The following is a 23,053-nucleotide window of genomic DNA, read 5'->3' on the forward strand; positions in this document are numbered from 1 at the left end:
TCCTTTGCTTTTCACTTCTCTCCTTTTCACAGCTATTTGTAAGGCCTCCCCAGACAGCCATTTTGCTTTTTTGCATTTCTTTTCCATGGGGATGGTCTTGATCCCTGTCTCCTGTACAATGTCACGAACCTCATTCCATAGTTCTTCAGGAACTATAGTTCATAGTTCATAGTTCATGATTCATAGTTCATCATTCCATAGTAATTATAGCAATTACTGTTTACCAAATTTACCAAAAGTTAACCATGTACATCACAGTCCCTGCCCTCCTGTACCCTGAGGACCGTCCATCCAAATTAGACAGAGAGGAAAGAGCAGGAGCAACAGTGAACCAGGAGAAGAAAGACAATAAGGTACTGGCTATTCATGCTCAGTGTTTTCAAGTTAAGCCCTCTGAAATGGAGAAAGCCTTCATGCCACAAATTCCAGCAGAGAAAGCAGGAGACATTGTATGACTAATTTAGAAGTGTCTGGCCTTCAAGTTCCATAGTATTTCCGATGCATTATTTTTTTGTGTCGAATTAAAATCTGGTTCACCTCCATGTAGCTGAGGGAGGAGAATACATTGAGACGGTCTGAGAATTTTCTCAAGGGGAGGGTTTGAGCACAGTATTCATGAATGAAAGGGAAAGAAATCTCTACAATGAAATATCCTGTATGAAATAGGAAATGGTGGTTTCCAGGGACGATTTCCAACTCAAGGGAGTGCCAGGATGTGCCATGGTTGTTAAGCCCTGTGGAACATCCAGTCAGGTAAGCCTTGCCTGCTCTCTACCCCACAACACCCAACTCAGAAGGAAAGTCCTGCGAGACCCACAATTTTCAAAGTTCAGAAATGTGTCTTCTTTGATTTCTACATGTGGAAATTGGTGAGACCTTGTTTCCCTTATTTGCTAAACTGAGGCCTGGAGGAGCAGTAACTAATTCCCCATAGCTAGAAGCTATGTGGTATGTCTGTCTCCATTCCCCCTCCCTCTACCAGGTCCCAGTGGAAGGAATTGCAATCCTGCATCAGTTCCCATTCTCATCAGTGCTGCAGAGGATGACAGTCATTGTCCAAGAGATGGGGGGTGACCAGCTGGTGTTCATGAAAGGTGCACCAGAGAGGGTGGCCAGCTTTTGCCAACCTGAGACAGGTAAGTGATCAGACTTACATTACAACAGGAAAATCTGTCCCACATATGTCCCTTCATCACTGGATTGGCAAATCTAATTGTCTACTGGCCATCACCAATCTGATGATTCAATGGTACTCCAAACTCAATACCAAAATCAAGCTTATCTTTCTCACTCTGTATTTTCCAACTTGGTGAATGAAAGTATTACTCCCCCACCCCAATTTAGGATTCTTCCTAGATTCCTGTCTCTCCCTCAGCACTCCTATCTTGTCAGTTGCTACTCCATGGCTCTGTCACTCCATCAGCTCAGGCTCTCATCATCCTTCTACCGGATCACTTCAATAGTTGGTGAATTGGCTTCCTCCTCCCCAGTGTTCCCTACTCTGATTCATCCTTTACACTATGTGCAGATCAGTTTTTCTGTCACATAGCATAATTATACTGTTATTTCCTACTTGCATTCTTTGGTTGCTTCTCATAGGCTCCAGGATAATCTCAAACTCCTTTAGAATCGTATCTAAAGCCTTCATGATCTGACTTCTATCACACTTTCCAGATTTTCTTTACTACGCCTGTCTTCACATCCTGTGCTTCCCCTGAGCTGAACTGTCAAGGTTTACTGCCTCATGGCCCCATGCCTGAGTACATGATGCTCCCTCAGCCAAATGCCCTTTTCCTTCTCCATCTGACCACCTCCTCCCAGTCTAGTAGATGCACTAATGCTCCCAAAGTGTGCTGCCCAATTGCCTGGATCATAGCAAGCATCTCATTCAATTGTATTCTTAGTCTACTGTCTGTGACCTTACTAGACAAAGACCCTCGAAACAGGAATTACAGTTCAATCGCTGCATAAACAATGCCTGATCCATAATAGACTCTCAATAAATTTTTGTTGTTAAACTGGAGAAAAAAGAATTATACACTTTACCCATTCTTCTTCTTCTTTTTTTTTTTTTCTTTTGAGTACTTCCTTTTCACTTCTGCTTAACTGGATCTCAAGAAGTCAACCATGACAATGTAGTGATATTTAAAGTTCCCACTGACTTCTATACATACCTTTTGTAGAGATGTGTTTTCTTGGGCAAGTGTTGATTCTGTTTGCAAGGAATTTCTCCACCAGTACCAATTGAGTTTCATATTGCACACTAATCTTGTGTTATTTTCTGAACAGTACCAACTAGTTTTGTTAGTGAACTTCAGATTTACACGACACAGGGCTTCCGGGTCATAGGACTGGCCTACAAAAAGCTGGAAATGGATCACCACATCTCTGCCTTGATGAGGTAAGAGGGGAGGAGGGGAGAATTTTGGTAAAGCAGAATGATTTCATGGGACGATACACCAGATTGGGCAGCGGACTCAGCAACACAGCTTACTGAATTTTTATGTATAAAATGTCCTTGAACTTAGTAAATGGGGATATAGTCATTCCTTTCCTGCCTAAATCACAAAGGTGATGTGAACTTGACTGGGAGAATTGACCAGAAATAGCTGTAAAAATTATAAAATATGGTTGTACAGCTTTGTGAAACCAAATATATGAATATAACCTACGTTTCAGAGAGTTTGAAAGTGTGGTCCTGCTCTCATTTTGAACCAAATATAAGTTTGATTTTAAATTATTTTTTTGTTTTTCATTACTTAGCTATTTGGGGATTTTATTATTTTTATTTTGTGTCAAAGTTGGTGAATTTGTTGAAAGTTAGAAAATATAACACTTGACTGAAAAAAATCTTGATAAAAAATGCACAACTTAATAAAACAAATAAATATAGCTTGGGCCCAACATATAATCTAGGTAATACTTGTTGAAAAACAAGAAAAACTTCAGAGAAGCTGTTATAAAGAGAGTTTTCTTATAGATAGATTAAAATAAGGATGCTCAAAAGTTAAAACGTACTGGAGTGATTAGCAGTTCAAATTTATTTGTTGTTTTATTTTCCACTGTTTTCAGGCAATGGTATTTATTTCATTTTCAAGTTATGTCCAATACTCTATGTCAGCCACTATTGGTGACACTGTTATGGAGATAATCAAAGCTTAGTTTGTTATTTAGGATTTTAAATTTGGGAGGTCTAATGTAATTGTTTTCAACCTTGCCAAATTCAACACTCTCTTACTATAACTATTAGGTATCACTTCCTTTAATGTAAGAAAATAAAATTCATATGTAATATGATCTGCACACATTCTCTTTAAAAAAGAAATATAATGCCCTCCTATATAGCAAAAATAGAAGCACAAATTATAATGCCTTACAAAAAGTAATAAATAGTTCAATAAATACTCAGTTGACTCCATTAAAACAAAATGAAACAATACGTTGCTTACACAGTAAGTAGACTCCTTGGGGATGTAACAGGAAGGAATGCAGATTGATACAGGTGTTTTATTCATTGGAATCTCAGATATCTCTGGCAGTCTTACTGTCAATGAGGTGACTCTGTGAAATGACTAAAAATTCTTAGTAAAACTGAATATAATAGAACACTTTCCTCTCAATATACATTATATTCCTGGAGAACTCAATGCAATATTAAAAATATGTAAAAAATACTTTGTGTTTATATGTAAGAGAGAGCTAAGGGAAGTATGAACCATTTTATATTTGCTTATTGCAATACATCCACAGATGTTTTTAGTGTCCGTGAATCCTATAAAATATTCAAAAGGCATATTCAAAAGGGTAAAATTTTGCATGCCTAAAAAGTTTCCAAAATGTCCTCTAAAGGCAGTATACAGTGGAAGTGACAAATAGATTCAAGGTATTAGATCTGATAGAGTACCTGAAGAACTATGGACAGAGGTTCGTGACATTGTACAGGAGGCAGGGATCAAGACCATTTGCAAGAAAAAGGAATGCAAAAAGGTAAAATGGCTGTCTGAGGAGGACTTACAAACAGCTGAGAAAATAGAAGATGCAAAAGGCAAAGAAGAAAAGGAAGGATGTACCCATTTGAAAACAGAGTTCCAAAGAATAGCAAGGAGAGATAAGAAAGCCTTCCTCAGTGATCAGTGCAAAGAAATAGAGGAAAACAGTAGAATGGGAAAGACTAGAGATCTCTTCAAGAAAATTAGAGATACCAAGGGAATATTTCATTCAAAGATGGGCACAATAAAGGACAGAAATTGTATGGACCTAACAGAAGCAGAAGATATAAAGAAGAGGTGGCAAGAATACACAGAAGAGCTATTCAAAACAGATCTTCATGACCCAGATAACCACGATGGTGTGATCACTCACCTAGAGCCAGACATCCTGGAATGCGAAGTCAAGTGGGCCTTAAGAAGCATCACTACGAACAAAGCTAGTGGAGGTGATAGAATTCCAGTTGAGCTATTTCAAATCCTGAAAGATGATGCTGCAAAAGTGCTGCTCTCAATATGCCAGCAAGTTTGGAAAACTCAGCAGTGGCCACAGGACTGGAAAAGGTTAGTTTTCATTCCAATCCCAAAGAAAGGCAATGCCAAAGAATGTTCAAACTATCATACAATTGCACTCAACTCACACACTATCTAAGTAATGCTCAAAATTCTCCAAGCCAGGCCTCAACAGTACATTAACTGCGAGCTTCCAGATGTTCAAACTGGTTTTAGCAAAGTCAGAGGAACCAGAGATCAAATTGCCAACATCCATTGGATCATCAAAAAGCAAGAAAGTTCCAGAAAAAACATATACTTCTGCTTTATTAGCTAGACCAAAGCCTTTGACTGTGTGGATCACAACAAACTGTGAAAAATTCTTCAAGAGATGAGACTACCAGTCCACCTGACCTTTCTCTTGAGAAACCTGTATGCAGGTCAAGAAGCAACAGTTAGAACTGGACATGGAACAACATACTGTTTCCAAATAGGGAAAGGAGTATGTCAAGGCTGTATATTGTCCGCCTGCTTATTTGACTTATATGTAGAGTAGATAATGAGAAACGTTGGGCTGGAAGAAGCACAAGGTGGAATCATGATTGCCAGGAGAAATATCCATAACCTCAGATATACAGATGACACCACCCTTAAGGCAGAAGGCAAAGAAGAACTAAAGAGCCTCTTGATAAAAGTGAAAAAGTGAAAAAGTTGGGTTAAAACTCAACATTCATAAAACTAGGATCATGGCATCTGGTCCCATCACTTCATGGCAAATAGATGGGGAAACAATGGAAACAGTGAGAGACTTTATTTTGGGGGGCTCCAAAATCACTGCAGGTGGTGACTACAGCCATGAAATTAAAAGATGCTTGCTCCTTGGAGGAAAAGTTATGACCAATCTAAACAGCATATTAAAAAGCAGAGACATTACTTTGCCAACAAAGGTCTGTCTCGTCAAAGTTATGGGTTTTCCAGTAGTCATGTGTGGATATGAGAGTTGGACTATAAAGAAAGCTGAGTGCTGAAGAATTGATGCTTTTGAACTGTGGTGTTGGAGAAGACTCTTGAGAGTCCCTTGGACTGCAAGGATATCCAAGAAGTCCATCCTAAAGGAAATCAGTCCTGAATATTCATTGGAAGGACTGATGCTGAAGCTGAAACTCCAATACTCTGGCCACCTGATGTGAAGAATTGACTTATTTGAAAAGACTCTGATGCTGGGAAAGATTGAAGGTAGGAGGAGAAGGGGGTGACAGAAGATGAAGTGGTTGGATGGCATCACCAACTCAATGGACATGAGTTTGAATAAGCTCCGGGAGTTGGTGATGGACAGGGAAGCCTGGTGTGCTGCAGTCCATGGGGTTGCAAAGAGTCAGACACGACTGAGCAACTGAACTGAACTGAACTGAGAGGCAGTATCACCTCTGCTAAGAATTACTGATCAGTTTCAACCCCACCTTTGTCAATGGTGGGTGAGGCCCGGAGGGGGAAGTGACTCATTCAAAGTCATTGAGTGTTGACTCCCTGGACTTATTGGCCCAAGGATAGTAGGCCAGCTTACTGTGACCCTTAAAACTTTGGCTATTACAGTTCTGGATCTTTGCTGTAATTTAACCAACCCAGGTCACTCAAGTCAGAGAGCTAGAAGTGAACTTTGAGACTGAATCTCACAGTTTAAAGAAGAGGATGCTTGGGTCGGGGATGTGGCAGAGTTGGGAATGGAATTTTGTTTCCTGAGAGTCTTTTGACACATATATATCAAGATTCTGGCTGAGGCACTGCTGCTTCTGATTTCTGTGATCAAATATTTGCGTATCAAGTTTCAGACTCATGACTTTGGAGCTTGTGAATATAACAAAGCATTCACAGTAGGGACACATGGTTGGGAGGGGCAGTTGGTGAGAGCAGCAGCAGACAGGAGAGTCCATAGCCCACAGCGTTGAAATTCCAACTCTCCAAAATCTGGTAAGGTCTATATCCAAGTTCACTGGTAGAATCTGACCCCTGGTTGTCATTTGGCCCATCTTGTGTTAAAGCTGCATCACCACCGTGTCTACTTCTAGCTAAGTCAATTTACCTAATTAGACATTTGCCCTAATCCATGATTAACGCAGAACATTCTTTCTGGTGTGTGTGTTTACTCAGAGTGCTTCCAGCACTGATATCATAATTTCTGTGATGGTTCTTGGCTCTCTTTATGCCTATTTCATCTTTTAAAAATCACATGGATTTTAAGAACATGAAGTGTAATCACAGGAGTGGCAATGCTCCTTCGTATTACACTCCCCATTCTTCATTATTTTTAGGTGCTTCAGGAGGAGGTATAACGTTTGTGCAGGAAACAGGAAAAGATAGCATGCTATTCCAAGTTACAGAGTGTGAGCCCCTTCAAGGGCTATGTCTTCTCCTTATTTCATTTTCTAGATCAGATTGAATGAAAAGAATTGTGTCACACTTGAGCTAGGAGAGACTTTGCAGATTCGTTATTTTCACCACCTGCTTTTGAAAAAGTAGAGATAAATTGCCAGGCAAAGAAAGTGATTTGCCTATGGTTACACAACAGGATAGCCTCAGAGCTTGGATTGGAATGCTGGTCTCCTGATTATTGTGCACTGAACCCACATGCCAGAGGAACCAGAAAAATGACTGCCAAAGTGGGTTGCAGACTTTGTCAGATCTTGACACTACAGCCATTTTCTTGGTGCCTGGTGCCTTGTGGTTGGACCGTGTCAGTGATCTCTGAAAATATCTAAAACCTGATGCCTGTGTATGAAAACTACTAACAAGATTAGAGGACCTCAGTTAGGCATCAACTACATTATCCTTCAAAAAGTAGCTCAAATATCATCTCCTCTAGGAAGGCTTCTCCAGTCATTCCACCCAGAAATGATTACACCATCCTCTGTGACACCAGAGAACTCTTACTTGTACATGATCACAATACTTTCCCCAGCTTTCCATATAATCAAAGTGATTAGGATTAATCTTGTCCTTCCAATTTGAATGTCAAGTTTCTGGAGTTAGGAACTACTATAATCCCTGTATATTCTCTTCCTCTTTTCTGAGCCCCGTTCCTTGCATTTATTTTGTTGTTATTGTTATTTAGTCACTAAGTCATGTCTGACTCTTTTGTAACCCCATGGACTGTAGCCCACCAGGCTGTTTCATCTATGGGATTTTCCAGGCAAGAATACTGGAGTGGGATGCCATTTCCTTCTCCAGGGAATCTTCCTGACCCAGAAATCAAACCCATGTCTCCTGCATTGGCAGGCAGACTCTACCACTGAGCCACCAGAAATGTTCTTACATTTATTTGGGTGTCCACTAACTGGTTATTGATCTGACAGATTTGCTGGCTTCAGTTCCCATGAGAACCCTCTGGCAGTAGAATTTCTGAAAGAGGAAATGAATTTTCCAGGGATGCCTGGGAAAAAGTTATACTAGGCAGTAGGGCATTTTCACTGGCAAATATTTGCTGAGCACATCCTCTGTGCTCGGCACCACATGGGTGTTATTGAACTTGTCATTGAACCAAGCAAGTTTACCGTTAAGGATCGGAGACAGAGAGATAGATCAAGTAGCAAAGAATGACAAATAAAATACAAGCTGAACTGAGGTAGAAGTAATAGGTTGAGGTTGAAATTATTTCTATTACGGGAAGTCTTCATGGGAGGTGCATGTGAGTTTGATTTCAAAATATAGGAAGGGTTTCCATGACAGATCACAGGGAACTTATAACCTTTTCTATGAAGTAAGAAGAAATGTCTTCTGGCAGTCTAGAGCAAATGTTTAAAGATGGTTGTGTACAGAACATATCCATGGTCCAACTTGGCTGGAATGTGGGGTGGATGAAGAATTTAGTGATAGGTGAAGCTGGAAGGATCTTTTGGACTCAGATTATGGAGAGATTTAAATGCTAGGTTCAGAAGGATAGGGAGTGCTATCTCTCTGAGCCAGCTTTGAGGTGAGTAGTTCAAGTTATATCTACTTCCTGCCACTCCTGTAGAGATGTTAGCAGTGGCCTGGGGAGTGTCTCTAGTTCTGGTTTGGGCTGCTGGTTGGAGTGAGGCCCAGCATTGAGACACACACAGCAAGAAGGCAGTTTAGTTCTTCTGCGTTCATCTGTACTTGGGCAGACTTGAGAGGTGCTGGTGCCTTGCTCTTGTGTCTGCTAGACATATTTGGGTCTCAGATAAATGAATCATGGAAGAATCACTGAAACCCCAACCCCAGATGTACTCCCCTGCACTTAGTCCTGTGGAATGTCTTGGAAATGTTCTTGTGATGGGCAGGAGCCTGAGAGAATTCATTTGTTTGCACAAACAGCCACACTTTATGTAGAAGAGCAACGCTACCCACTGAGAGAGAGACACACACACACAGAGAGAAAGGGAGAGAGAGAGAGAAGCTTGGTTTCAAAGGAAGGGCTCTTTTTAAGACTATGGCCTCATGTCTCTTGGGACCAAAACAGTATTGATGATAGCTTTGATTTCTAGAGAAACTAGTGTTTTATTTTATTTTTCTGTGCTGCACTTACTTTTCATGATGTTTTGTACCAGGGCTAGAACTTCTCTCTGGTGGTTGCTAACAGGTGAGGTGACAAAAATCACCCCATCAGATGGAAGACAATTTTGTGGTTATTTTATTCATTCTCTACCAAGATTAAAGTGAATCATGTACTGAATAAGCACCCTCTCTTCCTCTCAATTCCATCAGAGCAAACGTCTCCATATCCTTGTGCCTTCTCTTGTCTTTTTTCTGGAAGGTTCCTGCACATATTCAGGGCCTCAGCAATGGTGCGTGAATGAGTGAGTAGAGACCACTCTGAGAGGATGATATCTGTCATTGTTTTTGTTTTGCTTCCTGTAAGAAAGACTATAATGGGTGAATTCTGTTCAATCATTCATACACTTCCAGGGACCAGGTAGAATCAGACCTGATATTTCTGGGACTGCTTATCTTGGAGAATCGACTGAAGGAAGAGACAAAATCTGTCCTTGAAGAGCTTATCTCAGCCCGGATAAGGACTGTGATGATCACAGGTATAGAACAAAATACATGGGTGAAAACAGGAAGAAATTGATGCAGAAATAGACACAGAAATAGTTCTCTCAAAAAGTAGCAAATCTTTTTGACTCCCTAATATGGGCCAGGCACCATTCTAGATGCTGGAGATGGGCAACAAGAAAGGCAAAGTTACTGTTCTCACTGAGTTTTCACTCACATGGGTTAAGACAGAAAATCAGTCAATCAATCAAATCAAATAAACAGCTCACAATAAGTGTTACAAGCTACGTAAAACAAAACAGGCTGATGTGGTTAAGTGTGTCTGACCGGCTACTTTAGATGAGGTGTTCCTTCTGAGAGGGGACTTTCGAAATAACACTTGAATAAGAATCCTTAAGCCACGCAGAGATGTTGATTTCATTGTTAAATATTCAGAGAAGAAGAATGCTCAGTCAGCGTGGTCTGTACACTACGCTGAAGGCCCATCAAATGAGATCTATGATTCTGGAAATTATGAAATGTCCCTCTAGTCTCACTCTCAAACCCCAAATCACAAACAAGGGAATGATGAGACAGGATCATGCAAGAGAAATGTGTAAAATTTCCTAATGAATGCTTCTGAGTGGAGAGTCAATGAGTTCCTTAAGTATTTACATTTTTTGAGTGTGTGTTGCCTTCCCTTTCTCTGCTCTCAAAGTCAGATGCATTTAGCTCTATGAATTGTGGCATCAAATACAGTCTTTCCCCACCAAAGAATTCTCTCTCCACCCTACTGCCCTTGAACTCAGTTCTATGTTGGGGACTCAAGTGTACCTTCACTTCCCCTATGGTACTTCTCTATCCCCCTCCGCTACCCACCCCTCCAAACCTAGAGATTTTTGGATCACTTTTACCCTCTCCTTTCTGAGCCCCTCAGTCCAACTTCTAGGTGTTGCTGAGTTAATTTACTACTTACTAGAATTCCCCTTATATTATGGCTCTTCTGTTTCAAAATTTTTATTTAACAATTATTGCATGCATTCTCAGAATCTATTTTTAACCAGTTAGACTTATGTAGAAGTAAGAACTTATGGCTCACAACCTTCCCTCTTCACCTCTTCCCTCATATCAAAATTTCTGTCCTGCTTCTTCCCTTGCTTGGTTGTAATTTTTCTGGAGAATTGTCTTTGGATGAGGTGAAAGGGAGATATGCTTTCTGATCTATTATATACCCTGAAATATCTTTCTTGGCTTTGACAAGGAAATGGTGTCTTGCCTAGGTATAGGAAGTTTGGATTAGAGTCTTTCTTTAAAAGTTTTTATTGGAGTGTAGTTGACTTACAATGCTGTGTTAGTTTCAGGTGTACAGTAGTGATTCAGTTATATATTTTTATGTTTACACATCATTTTATATATAGTTTTACTCAGTTTATAAGTATTTATATATAGTTTTCCAGGCTCTGCATGAATTGGTTCTGTCTCTTCAATCCCATCTTGGGGTACTCTTCCTTTCTTCTAGGTGACAATCTTCAGACTGCAATAACAGTGGCCAGAAAGTCTGGAATGGTTTCTGAAAGCCAGAAAGTCATTCTCATTGAAGCAAATGAAACTACGGGGTCCTCATCAGCATCTATTTCTTGGAAACTACTAGAAGAGAAGAAACACATTGCATGCAGGAATCAGGTATACCTACAATCAGACCTTCTGCCGTATTATCTGACTCATCACACGGTGTTGGCCTCTGAGCGGCTTTGACTGGCAGAGGTGTACGTGTGACCTGGGGTCAGCATACTTCTTCAGATGTCTAACATGTATGCAGTTCAAAGCACTCAACTATATCACTTTACCATACCATTCATACTGAGTTTTAAAGTATGGTGGTTTCCTGGATGCTGGAAATAATACATCCCATTAAACTTAAAAAAGTCTTTAGAAAGAATATAGTAAGTGAGACTGCAAATCTATTTCCCTTTTTCCCCTTGCTTCCCAGATATCCCATTGAGTTCAAAGTGGATTTAGTCCCTAGGAGAGACACTGCTGTGTGCACTGGAAAAATCAGACCATGTCTTCAAGATGGGGGAAAAAAGTTTATTCATTTATCCCCAATCTTGCCAGTATTCTATCTCTATTGTGTCCTTGTGAAACAATATTAATTCTGCTAGCAAAAAAAAAGAAAAAAAAAAGAAAGAAAAGGAAAGTTTTCACTTCAGGAAGAGATTTATTAAGCTGCAATGCTTTCATATTTTTACACTTAAAATGTGTGAAATGTGCTTTTCTCTGGGACTCACCGAGATCAAATCAGGATGCGGACAGGACATGAGTGTTAGTTATCCTCCTGTTCACTAGAGGCCGTTGATGTGCAAAGATTGATCCAGCAAAGAGAAAGTGCTTCTCTGAGGAAACAAGGCTGGAGTGTGACTTTTAAAGAGAGACCCCAGACTGTCATAGTTGCCTTTGCTTAGATATGCTTGTGATCCTAACCACCTTATCAAGTCTAAAATAACTGTGTCTTGCTTTGCAGGACAGTTACATTAATATCAGGGAAGAAATCTCTGATAATAGCAAAGAAGGAAGTTACCATTTTGCTCTAAATGGAAAATCCTTCCAGGTTATAAGTCAACATTTCAGTAGCCTACTGCCAAAGGTAAGTTCTAAGATGGTACCTATCCCCTGGTAAAGATGCTAACAATGTCAAAGAGGATGATAGTAAGTGATTTCAAACCTTTAACTAGGTTAGCTATACCTACAGAATGTATCATAAGGAAAGCAGATAGTTTTGCAGAGGTCACTGTTTAATTTCATGCTAGATTTAAAATAAGTAAACTTGATTAACCAATTATCCATCAACTGTAGGATTAAAGCATTGGTGATTTCTCAAGTGATAAGATTGCTTTGAGGTAGCTGTCACTATACTGCCATGACTGAGGGGGTCTCACAGTATAGTGGAATCCAGCTTATACAGGAAGGTAGGCCAAGGATGGGGCTTCCCAGGTGGTACTAGTGGTAGAGAACCCTCCTGCCAACGCAGGAGACTTAAGAGAGGTGAGTTCGATCCCTAGATCAGGAGGATCTCCTGGAGAAGGAAATAGCAACCCACTCCAGTATTGTTGCCTGGCGAATCCCATGGACAGAGGAGCCTGATGGGCTATAGTCCATGGGGTTGCACAGAGTCGGACACAACTGAAGCAACACAGCAAGAGCAGACCAAGAATAGAGGAATTCCACTAGGCTTTTGATAGAGATTCTCTACACAAAAGAGTGTCAAACTTAAACCCATAGTGGGGGCTGGTAAGTTATATATATAAAACATCTGAACAAACTAGAGGAGGATTATGTTCATAGTAAAGCAAAATGATTTATTTGCATTCAATTGCTCATTATCTTGGGTACTGTTTAAGAAAAAAAAGAATGAAGACTTAAACTGAGTGAACTCTAAGCTGAGTTTACTCAAGAGGAGCAGGGAGCATACAGCTCTAACAGAAGAGTTTAGACTCTGTTGGATGGCGCTCAGGTTGATGGAACTGGTAGAGGTTTTTATACTACAATCAATGAATGTTTCATAGCCCAAATCAGGTTGGAGATATCAGCTGAGTCTCACAATTGGTCAAGCCCAGATAGTATGGCTAAATCAAAGGCTACAGATAATCACTCTGTCATCACTAGGTTGTTTTTCTGCTAGATTCAAATGAGCTTTCCAAAAAGCAGTTGCCTCCTTTCCTTCTTTTGGTATCCTGACATCATTTTATCTTGCAGTTTCTCACACTCTACTGGTTTAAGGTTCTATTAAGCTCCAGATTTTTCAGGACCACAATCCCCATGGCAGCTGAGTTAAATTCTTGTAGGTCATTGTTTTCTTCAACTCTGTCTATTAAGTAGTCATCTTTACTGATTTTAGTCTTCCTGGTCACTAACCTGATGACCAAAGTCTCAATATCTGTCTTCAAATCCGAAGGAGAACTTCTTAGAAACACTGTTTTCTCACTCATGGATATCATTAACCAGTCAGTGTTCTGAATGCCATCAGTTATTTCAGGTATGACCAGCTGACATGATTAAAACGTTTCCCTTTTGCGTTTTTTACAGATACTGATGAATGGAACCATCTTTGCAAGAATGTCTCCAGGGCAGAAATCCAGTCTGGTGGAAGAATTTCAGAAACTAGAGTAGGTTATTTACCAATTCAGGTAGTGTAAAGTGCATACAGGCATAACAGGGGGAAAGTAAGAGGTACAGGAAGTCACTCAGTTGTTTAAGGCAGTGTTTGTTTGTTTTATAATTTCTTTCTTTTCTTTTAAAATTTAAATTTATTACTATTTTTAATTGAAGCCAATTTGCAGAATTGGCTTCCCTTGTGGCTCAGCTGGTAAAGAATCTGCTTGCAATGCGGGAGACCTGGGTTGGATCTCTGGGTTGGGAAGATCCCCTGGAGAAGGGAAAGGCTACCCAATCCAGTATTCTGGCCTGGAGAATTCCATGGGCTGAATAGTCCATAGGGTCGCAAAGAGTCGGACACAACTGAGTGACTTTCACTTTCACTGCCAAAAATCAACATGAATCAGCCGTAGGTATACATATGTCCCCTCCTCTTTTATTTTTATATCTTAAACATTTATATATTTGGCTGGGCCAGGTCTTAGTTGTAGCACACAGGATCTTAGGTCTTTGCTGCAGCCTATGGGTTCTAGTTCCCTGACCATGGATCTAACCCAGGTCCCCTGCACTGGGAGTGCAGAGTCTTAGCTCTGGACCACCAAGGAAGTCCAGGGCAGGGTTCTTAATGACTCATGACAGTCACCTCAGGAGCTTTGAAAAATTAGTGATACCAGGACACCACCATCTAGAGATTCTGATTCAGTTACTCACGTGGGTGCTTGGACATTTTAAAAGTTCCTTTCATAAGTCAATTTTGCATCCAGAATTGAGAATCCCACTGAACTAGGACATAAGGGGCATAAGAAATAACTCTGAAAGGTCATTTGAATTTGACTTCTGAAGGTACAATGAAAATGTACACTTTATTTTTACAAATTATTTTTATCATTATGATATATGGGGGACTCCTATAACAAGAGAGAGACTCACATAACCCTGAAATATTAAAGCATTCTTATGCAAAGAATCTTGTCCATCCTAAATTAGAAAGATACTCTTAATACAAAGTGTCTCCATTAACAGAATCCCATCATTTGGGATCCTTTATTTCCTGTTAATGGAACTCCCTGGAGTCTCTGAGGCTTTCTCTACCTCTGGTACTGGAGCACACCCACACAACTCCCGCTCCTGTTCACTTCATTCAGTCACTGAAAGGGCAAACAGTCCTCTCTTCTGAACACGGCTGAAAACCTCTGCAGTAAACTCGTTGTCTTAGGTAGCAGTGTGGAAGAGAAGTACAGCAAATTGTGCAAACACTGTCAGATTGCTCCTGCCTTAAAAAGCAGACTATTTCCATCAACAATTCAAGATAGCAGTATCCGTTCAGCCTTGAAAATCTATCCTGAAATAGAGATATATTTTGTTTCTTCAACTTTTGATCCTGGCAGCCCATTTTTGAGTCACTCAAGTGACTGCTGACACAGTGGATTTCCTCTCCGGTGACTAAACATTACCAACAACTAATTTTTATTTATCATTTTAGAATGCCCCACCTCACTGAATACTCATAATGCTTTGTAGGGGAGATGAATGATAGTCAAAATGGAAAGTTATCAGGTCAAAGATCTAGATCTCCTGGTTTCAAATCCTGTGCCCTTCCCACCATGCCATGCTGTCATATAATGATGAACTTCCTGTTTTACAGCTGACAGAGTTGCCTCCTAGATAGTGAAGTGCAGGGTCTCCTTGAAGCACCTGGACTTAGGACGGCTATGTTGGTTTTCTTAATCCATTCAGGAACTGCTGAGTCAAACTCTACTTTTGGTCAAACCAGACTGTTAGGGAAACTCCCTTAATATAAATAATAAGTTTGAGTCTTAAGTAATAAAGTTTATTTTATCTTTTTAATTAGAACAATTAGTAGGTACGATTGCTTTGATCTCCTCTACAATTGACACTTTGTTCCCTTTTAGTTACTTTGTAGGTATGTGTGGTGATGGAGCCAATGACTGTGGGGTAAGTAGCTGCCAGTGGGGGGCCATCGTCTTGCCCTCAACTGTATTTGCTCCAAGACCAATAAGAGATAGCATCTCTGGGGTTATGTACCGTCTCCATTCCTCTTGATGGAGAAACTGATGGGGAGGATTTGGGAAGGTTTGGACCAGAGCCACACAATGACTCAATGACCAGTATGGACTGAATGGAGTAGAATTTGGCTCCAGAGCCTGAACTTCTTTGGCTAGGTGTCGGAGTGACATCCTTTCTTATGTGGTAAGCAGAGCAAAGTATAATCATCTTCTGGCCAGAGCTTGGGCCTACAAGCCACCTTGTGGCCAGATTAACTAGCCTTTCTTATGCAGCCTCAGGAGAGATGTATGTGAGTAGACAGTAAGCTGACTCTTTGCTTTCAGGCTTTGAAAATGGCTCATGTGGGCGTCTCTTTATCAGAGCAGGAGGCGTCTGTGGCTTCGCCTTTTACCTCCAAAACTCCAAACATTGAATGTGTACCTCATCTTATCAAGTAAGTAGGTACTTTCCTCCAGCACTGTTTTAACCTCTCTTGACTTTTAGGTGTAGATCCCTTTATTCTGCAAAAACCAGGGGAAATGTGTGTCCCTGGGTGGAAAGCGTGCTTTGTGGGAGAAAGCAAAGATTCTACTTTGGGGTGGATTTACCTCCTGGGAAAGCAGTGGCATTTCTAATGAAAACCACTGAATAGATTATTTTTAGAAGATTGGAATCTGGAACTTGCTGCTGCTTTGAAAATGGTAGTCATACTGTTAGTATTGTTTTGAATGTATCTCCTTAGATACTTTCTTAATGGAGGATTTACAGAAACCCTCTCCTCCCTATCTGTCTTCCTTTCCTCTTGTGTCTTTAAACTTCTTTGGAATATCCTTCCTATCCCCAGTTTCCAGAATATTTATTCCTCTTTGCTGCTTCTACTACAGTTTCCCTTGGTGCTTCGTTCTCCTCCCCCATCCCAGAATATGTACTTCTGTTGCATTTTGTTTGAATAATAGAGATGGTGAGCATTGTGGCTGCTTTTGGTTATTATAACTAGTATGTGTTTACAGTTTATGAAGTGCCAGCCTGGGATTGTAGGGATGGTCATTATTTCTTTTACAAACAAAGAACCTGAGACTCTGAGAACTTCATGTAGCCAAGCTCACTGCCATATAAGATTGAAGATTGTATTAGAATTAATTTTGCTTCAATATGTTTTATGTACAAATGTCATACTCTTTCCACCACATTAAAATAATGTTTTGATTAGCTCCTCCCCATTTAAAAAATGTATTCATGCACTCGACAAATATTTATAAAGCAGGGACTCGGTACCCAGAACTGTTGGAGGCACTGGGAATCCAGAAGCAAATAAATCAAACATTCCTTGATCTCACAAAGCTTTCTTCTGATGAAGAAGCCAGACAATAACACATACACAGATAAATCAGGAGTAGTGTGAAAAGTCATGAGATAGCTCAGGTGATGGAATCAATTTCTTCAGATGTGGTTGTGTCGGGGCGCCTTTCTCAGGAGGTGAGGGAGGAGGAGAAACCACCTTCTAGGTGGAGTTAACTACAGCAGAAAGCCCTGATACAGGAAAAGGTTTGATTTGAGGATCAGGTTTTGGAATCCCAGGAAACTATTCCAACCAGAAGTAAATTTAAATTCTTCTTTTTTTCCCAAAATGAAAGAGATAAAAGTGATATTTGTTAAGTAATCTATTTTAAGCTTTAAATTTATACCATTTACTCAAAATCAATTAACAGTAACACAAATGAACATGCTCATTGATTCCAGTCTCTTTAAGTTGGATGCAAGCCTTATTTGAGTGTGCATATTATTTTAGTTCAGTTTTAGAAAAAGTTGGGACTGCCAAATGAAATTTGAATGAGATGTTTGCCAAACCCCTTTAGCACCTGGAGCATGAAAATAGCCCCCAAACCTGCAATCTTATTTAAATTTCTTAGTTCACGGATGAAGAAACTGTGACCAAGAGGAGGAAAATGAACTTCCAAGTCACATTAGTGAATAATTATGAACTCTGGGACTATTTCTCAAGTCTCCTGACTCGGAGCTGAAATAATGCTCACAGACAGGACAAAAGTAATTCCATATCTGGGCTTTAAAGCTCGACCAAAGGCTGGTGGACCTTGGACTGGAATTAGTCTTCATTGAAAATCTGGCATACTGACCACTGATTCCCATTGACTTAAGACTGTCCAGTCTGTTAGACAAACAATCAAATTATCAGGCTTTGATTTTTTCTTCTGAGCTCAGCTGAACAGCACAGGATAACTGACCTCATTTCCTCCTGTGATTTTCATTTCATTACTTTCTCATTTTTTTTCTCATGCAGGGAAGGCCGTGCAGCTCTCGTCACCTCATTTTGCATGTTTAAGTACATGGCTTTGTACAGCATGATTCAATATGTTGGTGTTCTGCTGCTCTACTGGGTATGACTTGGGACCTAGTCTCTTGGTTAGTGAGAGCTAAAAGTAGTGGTCACTTTCAATCTGCAATGCCTTTTAAAGAAAGAGTGCAAATAGGATATTTCAGGCTTCCTTGGTGACTCAGACGGTAAAGAGTCCGCCTGCAATGTGAGAGATAGGGTTCGATTGGGAAGATCCCCTGGAGAAGGGAATGGCAACCCACTCCAGTATTCTTGCCTGGAGAATTCCATGGACAGAGGAGCCTGATGGACTATGGTCCATAGGGTCGCAAAGAGTCGGGCATGACTGAGCGACTAAGCACACACAACAACTAACTTACTAAATTCCTGAAAATTTAGCAATTGACTTTCATAAGTTAGTACAAAGCAGCATATCACTGATTCCTTGAATATAGGGATTTGAAAATAGGCATATCATATCCCCCAAAGTACATAGATCTTGTGATAGCTTTTATTATTTAACAAAATATCAAAGAAAAGACATACCTGTTTGTGAATTCAACCTATAGGCTTCTTCTATTGACTAACCCTGAGAAAGGGAATTCTACTTGTGCTGAAGGTATCCAGATTCACCTCTATGTCTTACCCTCTTGCTCCTGGGTTGAAGGTTTTACTTCTGTTATTTTCAGATTATATAAGTCCTTTTCCTTTCACTGATGAATGGGCTGAAAAAAGAAAGGCTGGTTACAGAAATCTGGCCATATTTTGGAATCCCAGTAACTCATTATCCTCAAAAGTAGAGTTAAAAGTAGAGATAATGGGTACTCATCACCTTTTCACGAAGGGGTTGGGGGGCAAGGAAGCAAGTTCCTTGAAATCAATAATACCTGAATATTTTTTTCTTAAGAATATCAGCATGCTTTATCAGGACTTTCCACACCCGAGAACGCAAATCATGGGTTTAGTTATTCTTATTTTCCCTTGATGAAATTTAGGTAAGATCACCCCATTTCTCATTTACCATTTAGAAAGTCCTATTTTGTTGTGCCAGACCAAACTCCAATCTTTCTGATAACAAGTAGAACAGAGAGAAGAGATAAATCTGGTAGAGTGAGGTGTTCCCCTCAACCAGGAGTGACAGAGATGTTCAAAGGACCAGCCCAGAAAGCACACAGTGGTGTCCCTTCTGATTAGGGAGAAGTTCACGGGCTTGTCTTTGATACTCTTGCTGACATGACCATGCCCCTGACCATATCGCCTTGGTCTTCTAATTGAAAATCCTATGTTGCCACGAGAAAATGAGTGCAGTTTATATCACATTTCATCCAGAAGGTTCTAACTGTTTTGAGCCACTTTCATTTTTATTTTCAGGAGACAAACAACCTTTCAAATTACCAGTTTCTGTTCCAGGATCTGGCCATTACAACTATTATTGGTGTAACAAGTAAGACATCTTTTAAATTTTCTTCTCGGAGATGCTGCCCTGCACCTGTGTCCCTCTCTGCCTGCAGGGTTGGTCCACCATGAGAGGCAGTCGCTATAGCAGCAGTGACGCGTGCCTTGTTCTCAAAGGGATATAGTCTGCAGGGAGAGAAAGAGGAAACAATCTTCAGTTTTAAGCGTTGAAAGAAAGTATTATCCAACGAAAAGCTGGCTAGTTATTTTACTGTTTTCCACAAAATATAGAGCTTCTAAAAAGGGTCGCTAAACATTTAAAATGAAAAAAAGCACTTTGAAAATCAGGAACACTGTCTTCCATGTGCTTTTAAGTATAGTTATGGTCCAAATGTGCCCAATTTATAGAAGCTAAATGGCTTTCATGGTTTCCATTTCCAATCCTAGCCTCTCAGGATTTAGAACGGAGATTAAATGTAATCTTGCCATTACGCTACTCTCACCCACCACCTCCGACTATCCATAATATGTGAATTGTCTCCCCAGTTTCCCTGATGTGGGATTTTTTCCCCAACCTGACCACTAACCGTCATCTTGACCATATTCTCTGCTTTTCTCTGTTACATATGAATGCCACCGGTTCCACTTGTACTTTTAATCCTACCTGCCCCTACCTCCTAAAGGATTTTGTTTCTGTAAAAAATCTTTTTTTCCACCATCAACTTTTCTTTGGTCTACTTGATCATTCCAGTCAGTGTATACATATATATTTTTGTATCTTCTTTCTTTAAGAAGCCCTTCCATGACCCAAAATCCACCATACACTGCTGTCCCCTTTATTGTCAAACTTCCCAAGTAGTTGAATAGACCAAATCTGTCCACTGCCATCTCTAATGCTACTGCCATTTTGTTTCAATCAGCCAGATTCTAACATTCAGTGGAATGGATTTGGATTCTGAACCTGTGCTGCTGCTTGGTGGGAGGCAGTAGTTTCCTGGCAAACATTTACCAACCAGCTCTTCAAAAATTGTATATATATTTGGGCTTCTCTTGTGGCTCAGCCAGTAAAGAATCTGCCTGCAATGAGGGAGACCTGGGTTGGATCCCTGGGTTGGGAAGATTCCCTGGAGAAGGGAAAGGCTATCCACTCTAGTATTCTGGCCTGGAGAATTCTATGGACTATATAGACCATGGGGTCGTAAAGACTTAGACTCGACTGAGTGACTTTCACTCCACTTCAGGTATACACACACACACACACACATGCATATGCATATAAGTTTGGGCTTCCCTGGAGGCTCAGGCAGTAAAGAATCTGCCTGCAATAAAGGAGATGGAGGTTTGATCCCTGGCTCGGGAAGATCCCCTGGAGAAGGGAATGGCTACCCACTCCAGTATTCTTGCTTAGAGAATTCTATGGACAGAGGAGCCTGATGGGCTACAGTTCATGGGGTTGCAAAGAATCAGATGCAACTGAGGGACTATCACTTTCATGCATATAAGTTTACTATGAGCTTTACTAAAAAGAAAAATAAGTAGTGAACAATTAACAAATAGTAATAAAATATACATTACTCTTTCTTGCAAATTCCATTTAACCAGTTGATTCTCACAGAATGCTTTAACTGAGTTTCATCAAAATCTTGTATCCTTAGTCACTATACAGTTGTGATTGATGACTGAAATAGTTCCAATGTGATGGTTGATGATGTTTAGTTGATGATAAACTCTTGATGGTTTATCAACCATCAATAGTTGGTTGATGTTTTTCTTTTCCTGAATGAGCGAAACAACAAAGCCTTATGGTGAAACTTTAATCACATCCCATCAGTCATGTGAGCAACTTGTTTGCTAATTTGACTAACAATTCTTGAAAACTGGAAGGATATTTCCTCAGTTAAAAAACAATTGTTCATGATGTAATGGCTACAGATGTGACACACTTTTAAGTTCAATCTCCATTGTTAACTTCAAGAACAATGATAATGCTGCTGCTGCGGCTGCTAAGTCTCTTCAGTCGTGTCCGACTCTGTGAGACCCCATAGACGGCAGCCCACCAGGCTCCCCCGTCCCTGGGATCCTCCAGGCAAGAACACTGGAGTGGGTTGCCATTTCCTTCTCCAATGCATGAAAGTGAAAAGTGATAGTGAAGTCTCTCAGTCGTGTCTGACTCTTAGCAACCCCATGGACTGCAGCCCACCAGGCTCCTCCGTCCATGGAGTTTTCCAGGCAAGAATACTGGAGTGGGGTGCCATTGTAGTAAAATCATTGCGACGTTGTCAGTTTTGAGTATTCATTATCTTTGTTTTTAAGATATTTATTTACTTGCTCTTTTATATAATTTTATTTTAATAATGGCTGTGTTTAATAACTGACTTTTGAACTTCGCCACAGTTGGCTCTTGTGGTCTTGTATGAGCGGCTCTAGCCACCACTGGCTGGGAGGGTCCACATTACTCATACATTCAAAAATACCAGAATATACACACTATTGTATGTGAAGTAGGTAAACAGCAGGGGCCTACTGTATAGCACAGGGAACTGTACTCAATATCTTATAATAACGTATAATGGAAAAGAATTTTAAATGTATATGTGTATGTGTGTGTGTATAACTGAACCACTTTGCTGTACTAGCTAATACAACGCTGTTAAATCAACTATACTTCATTTAAAAAGATGTACCAGTCTTAGATTGCCTCTTCCACATGGCTCCTGGACTTGCTTTTACACTATTTCCACTATTTCCTCTAATACCTTCTCATCATCATATTAACAGCTATCACACCAACTCATCAGTAAAAATTTTTGTTCAAAAGCTCTGCTTTCAGAGAACATACTCAAGGAGAGCAACCATTGTGTACTATCCACACCTCTGCTGCCACTTCCCCAACACTGCTCTTGTCAAGTCCACCAAGGACTTCTTGCTGTCAACAATACTGATCACTTCTCTTTCCTCATTGTACTTGAATCTCTCAACAGCACTCTCCTTCTTTAAAAGGTTTCTTCTCTTGGTTTTTGTGATGCCACTTACTCCTGAATTATCTGTTGCTTTAAAGAATACAGCTTCCCTATTTCTTTCGCTGGCCTCTGCTTCTTAAAGTATGTGTGTGTGTGTTTATGTGCGCTTAGTCGTGTCCAACTCTTTGCGACCCCATGGACTGTAGCCTGCCGGGCTCCTCTGTCCATGGAATTTCCCAGGCAAGAATACTGGAGGAGGTCGCTATTTCCTATTCCAGGGGATCTTCCTGACCCAGGGATCAAACTTGCATCTCCTGCATACCCTGCATAGGCAGGCAGATTCTTTACCACTGTGCCACCTACCTGTGCTCTGACTTTCAGAGTGTTCCAAGGCTTGCGTGTTCTTAGGTTCTCTTGTCTTTTCAATCTACACCATCCCCAAAGTGATTTCAGCCAACTCTATGAATTTAATGTCACCCATATGATGATGAATCCCAAATTTGTGTCTCTAGCCTTGATGTCTATCCCAAGCTCTGGAAATGCAGCTGCTAAGCATCTAATCTTAGCTATTTAACAGTATGGAGACTTCAGAGGCCCAAACAGAACATTTTATTTCATCAGACCTGAGAGTCAACAAATTATTAAATATTTACTGAGTATCTGGTTTGTACTACTTACAGTAGTAGGCAATTAAAATACTTCAGTGGAAAAAAAATAAAAATTCTTTTCCTCGTGAAATC

General features: G+C 40.3%; 1 protein-coding gene across 2 annotated transcripts in view; it reads left to right on the forward strand.

The window, feature by feature from the left end:
* ATP13A4 (ATPase 13A4) overlaps positions 1-23,053 on the forward strand; it is a 126,108-nt gene that overhangs the window by 86,728 nt on the left and 16,327 nt on the right. For both annotated transcript variants that reach the window (XM_019957940.2, XM_070789752.1), the window contains exons 15-25: positions 667-753; positions 983-1,136; positions 2,290-2,401; positions 9,399-9,523; positions 10,987-11,150; positions 11,989-12,111; positions 13,551-13,630; positions 15,533-15,575; positions 15,971-16,080; positions 17,926-18,022; positions 19,330-19,402. In XM_019957940.2, the coding sequence (XP_019813499.2) occupies positions 667-753; positions 983-1,136; positions 2,290-2,401; positions 9,399-9,523; positions 10,987-11,150; positions 11,989-12,111; positions 13,551-13,630; positions 15,533-15,575; positions 15,971-16,080; positions 17,926-18,022; positions 19,330-19,402 (1,168 nt within the window). The remainder of the gene's footprint in view (positions 1-666; positions 754-982; positions 1,137-2,289; positions 2,402-9,398; positions 9,524-10,986; positions 11,151-11,988; positions 12,112-13,550; positions 13,631-15,532; positions 15,576-15,970; positions 16,081-17,925; positions 18,023-19,329; positions 19,403-23,053) is intronic.

The sequence above is a fragment of the Bos indicus genome, chromosome 1, assembly GCF_029378745.1.
Source record: "Bos indicus isolate NIAB-ARS_2022 breed Sahiwal x Tharparkar chromosome 1, NIAB-ARS_B.indTharparkar_mat_pri_1.0, whole genome shotgun sequence".
Taxonomy (NCBI): domain Eukaryota; kingdom Metazoa; phylum Chordata; class Mammalia; order Artiodactyla; family Bovidae; genus Bos; species Bos indicus.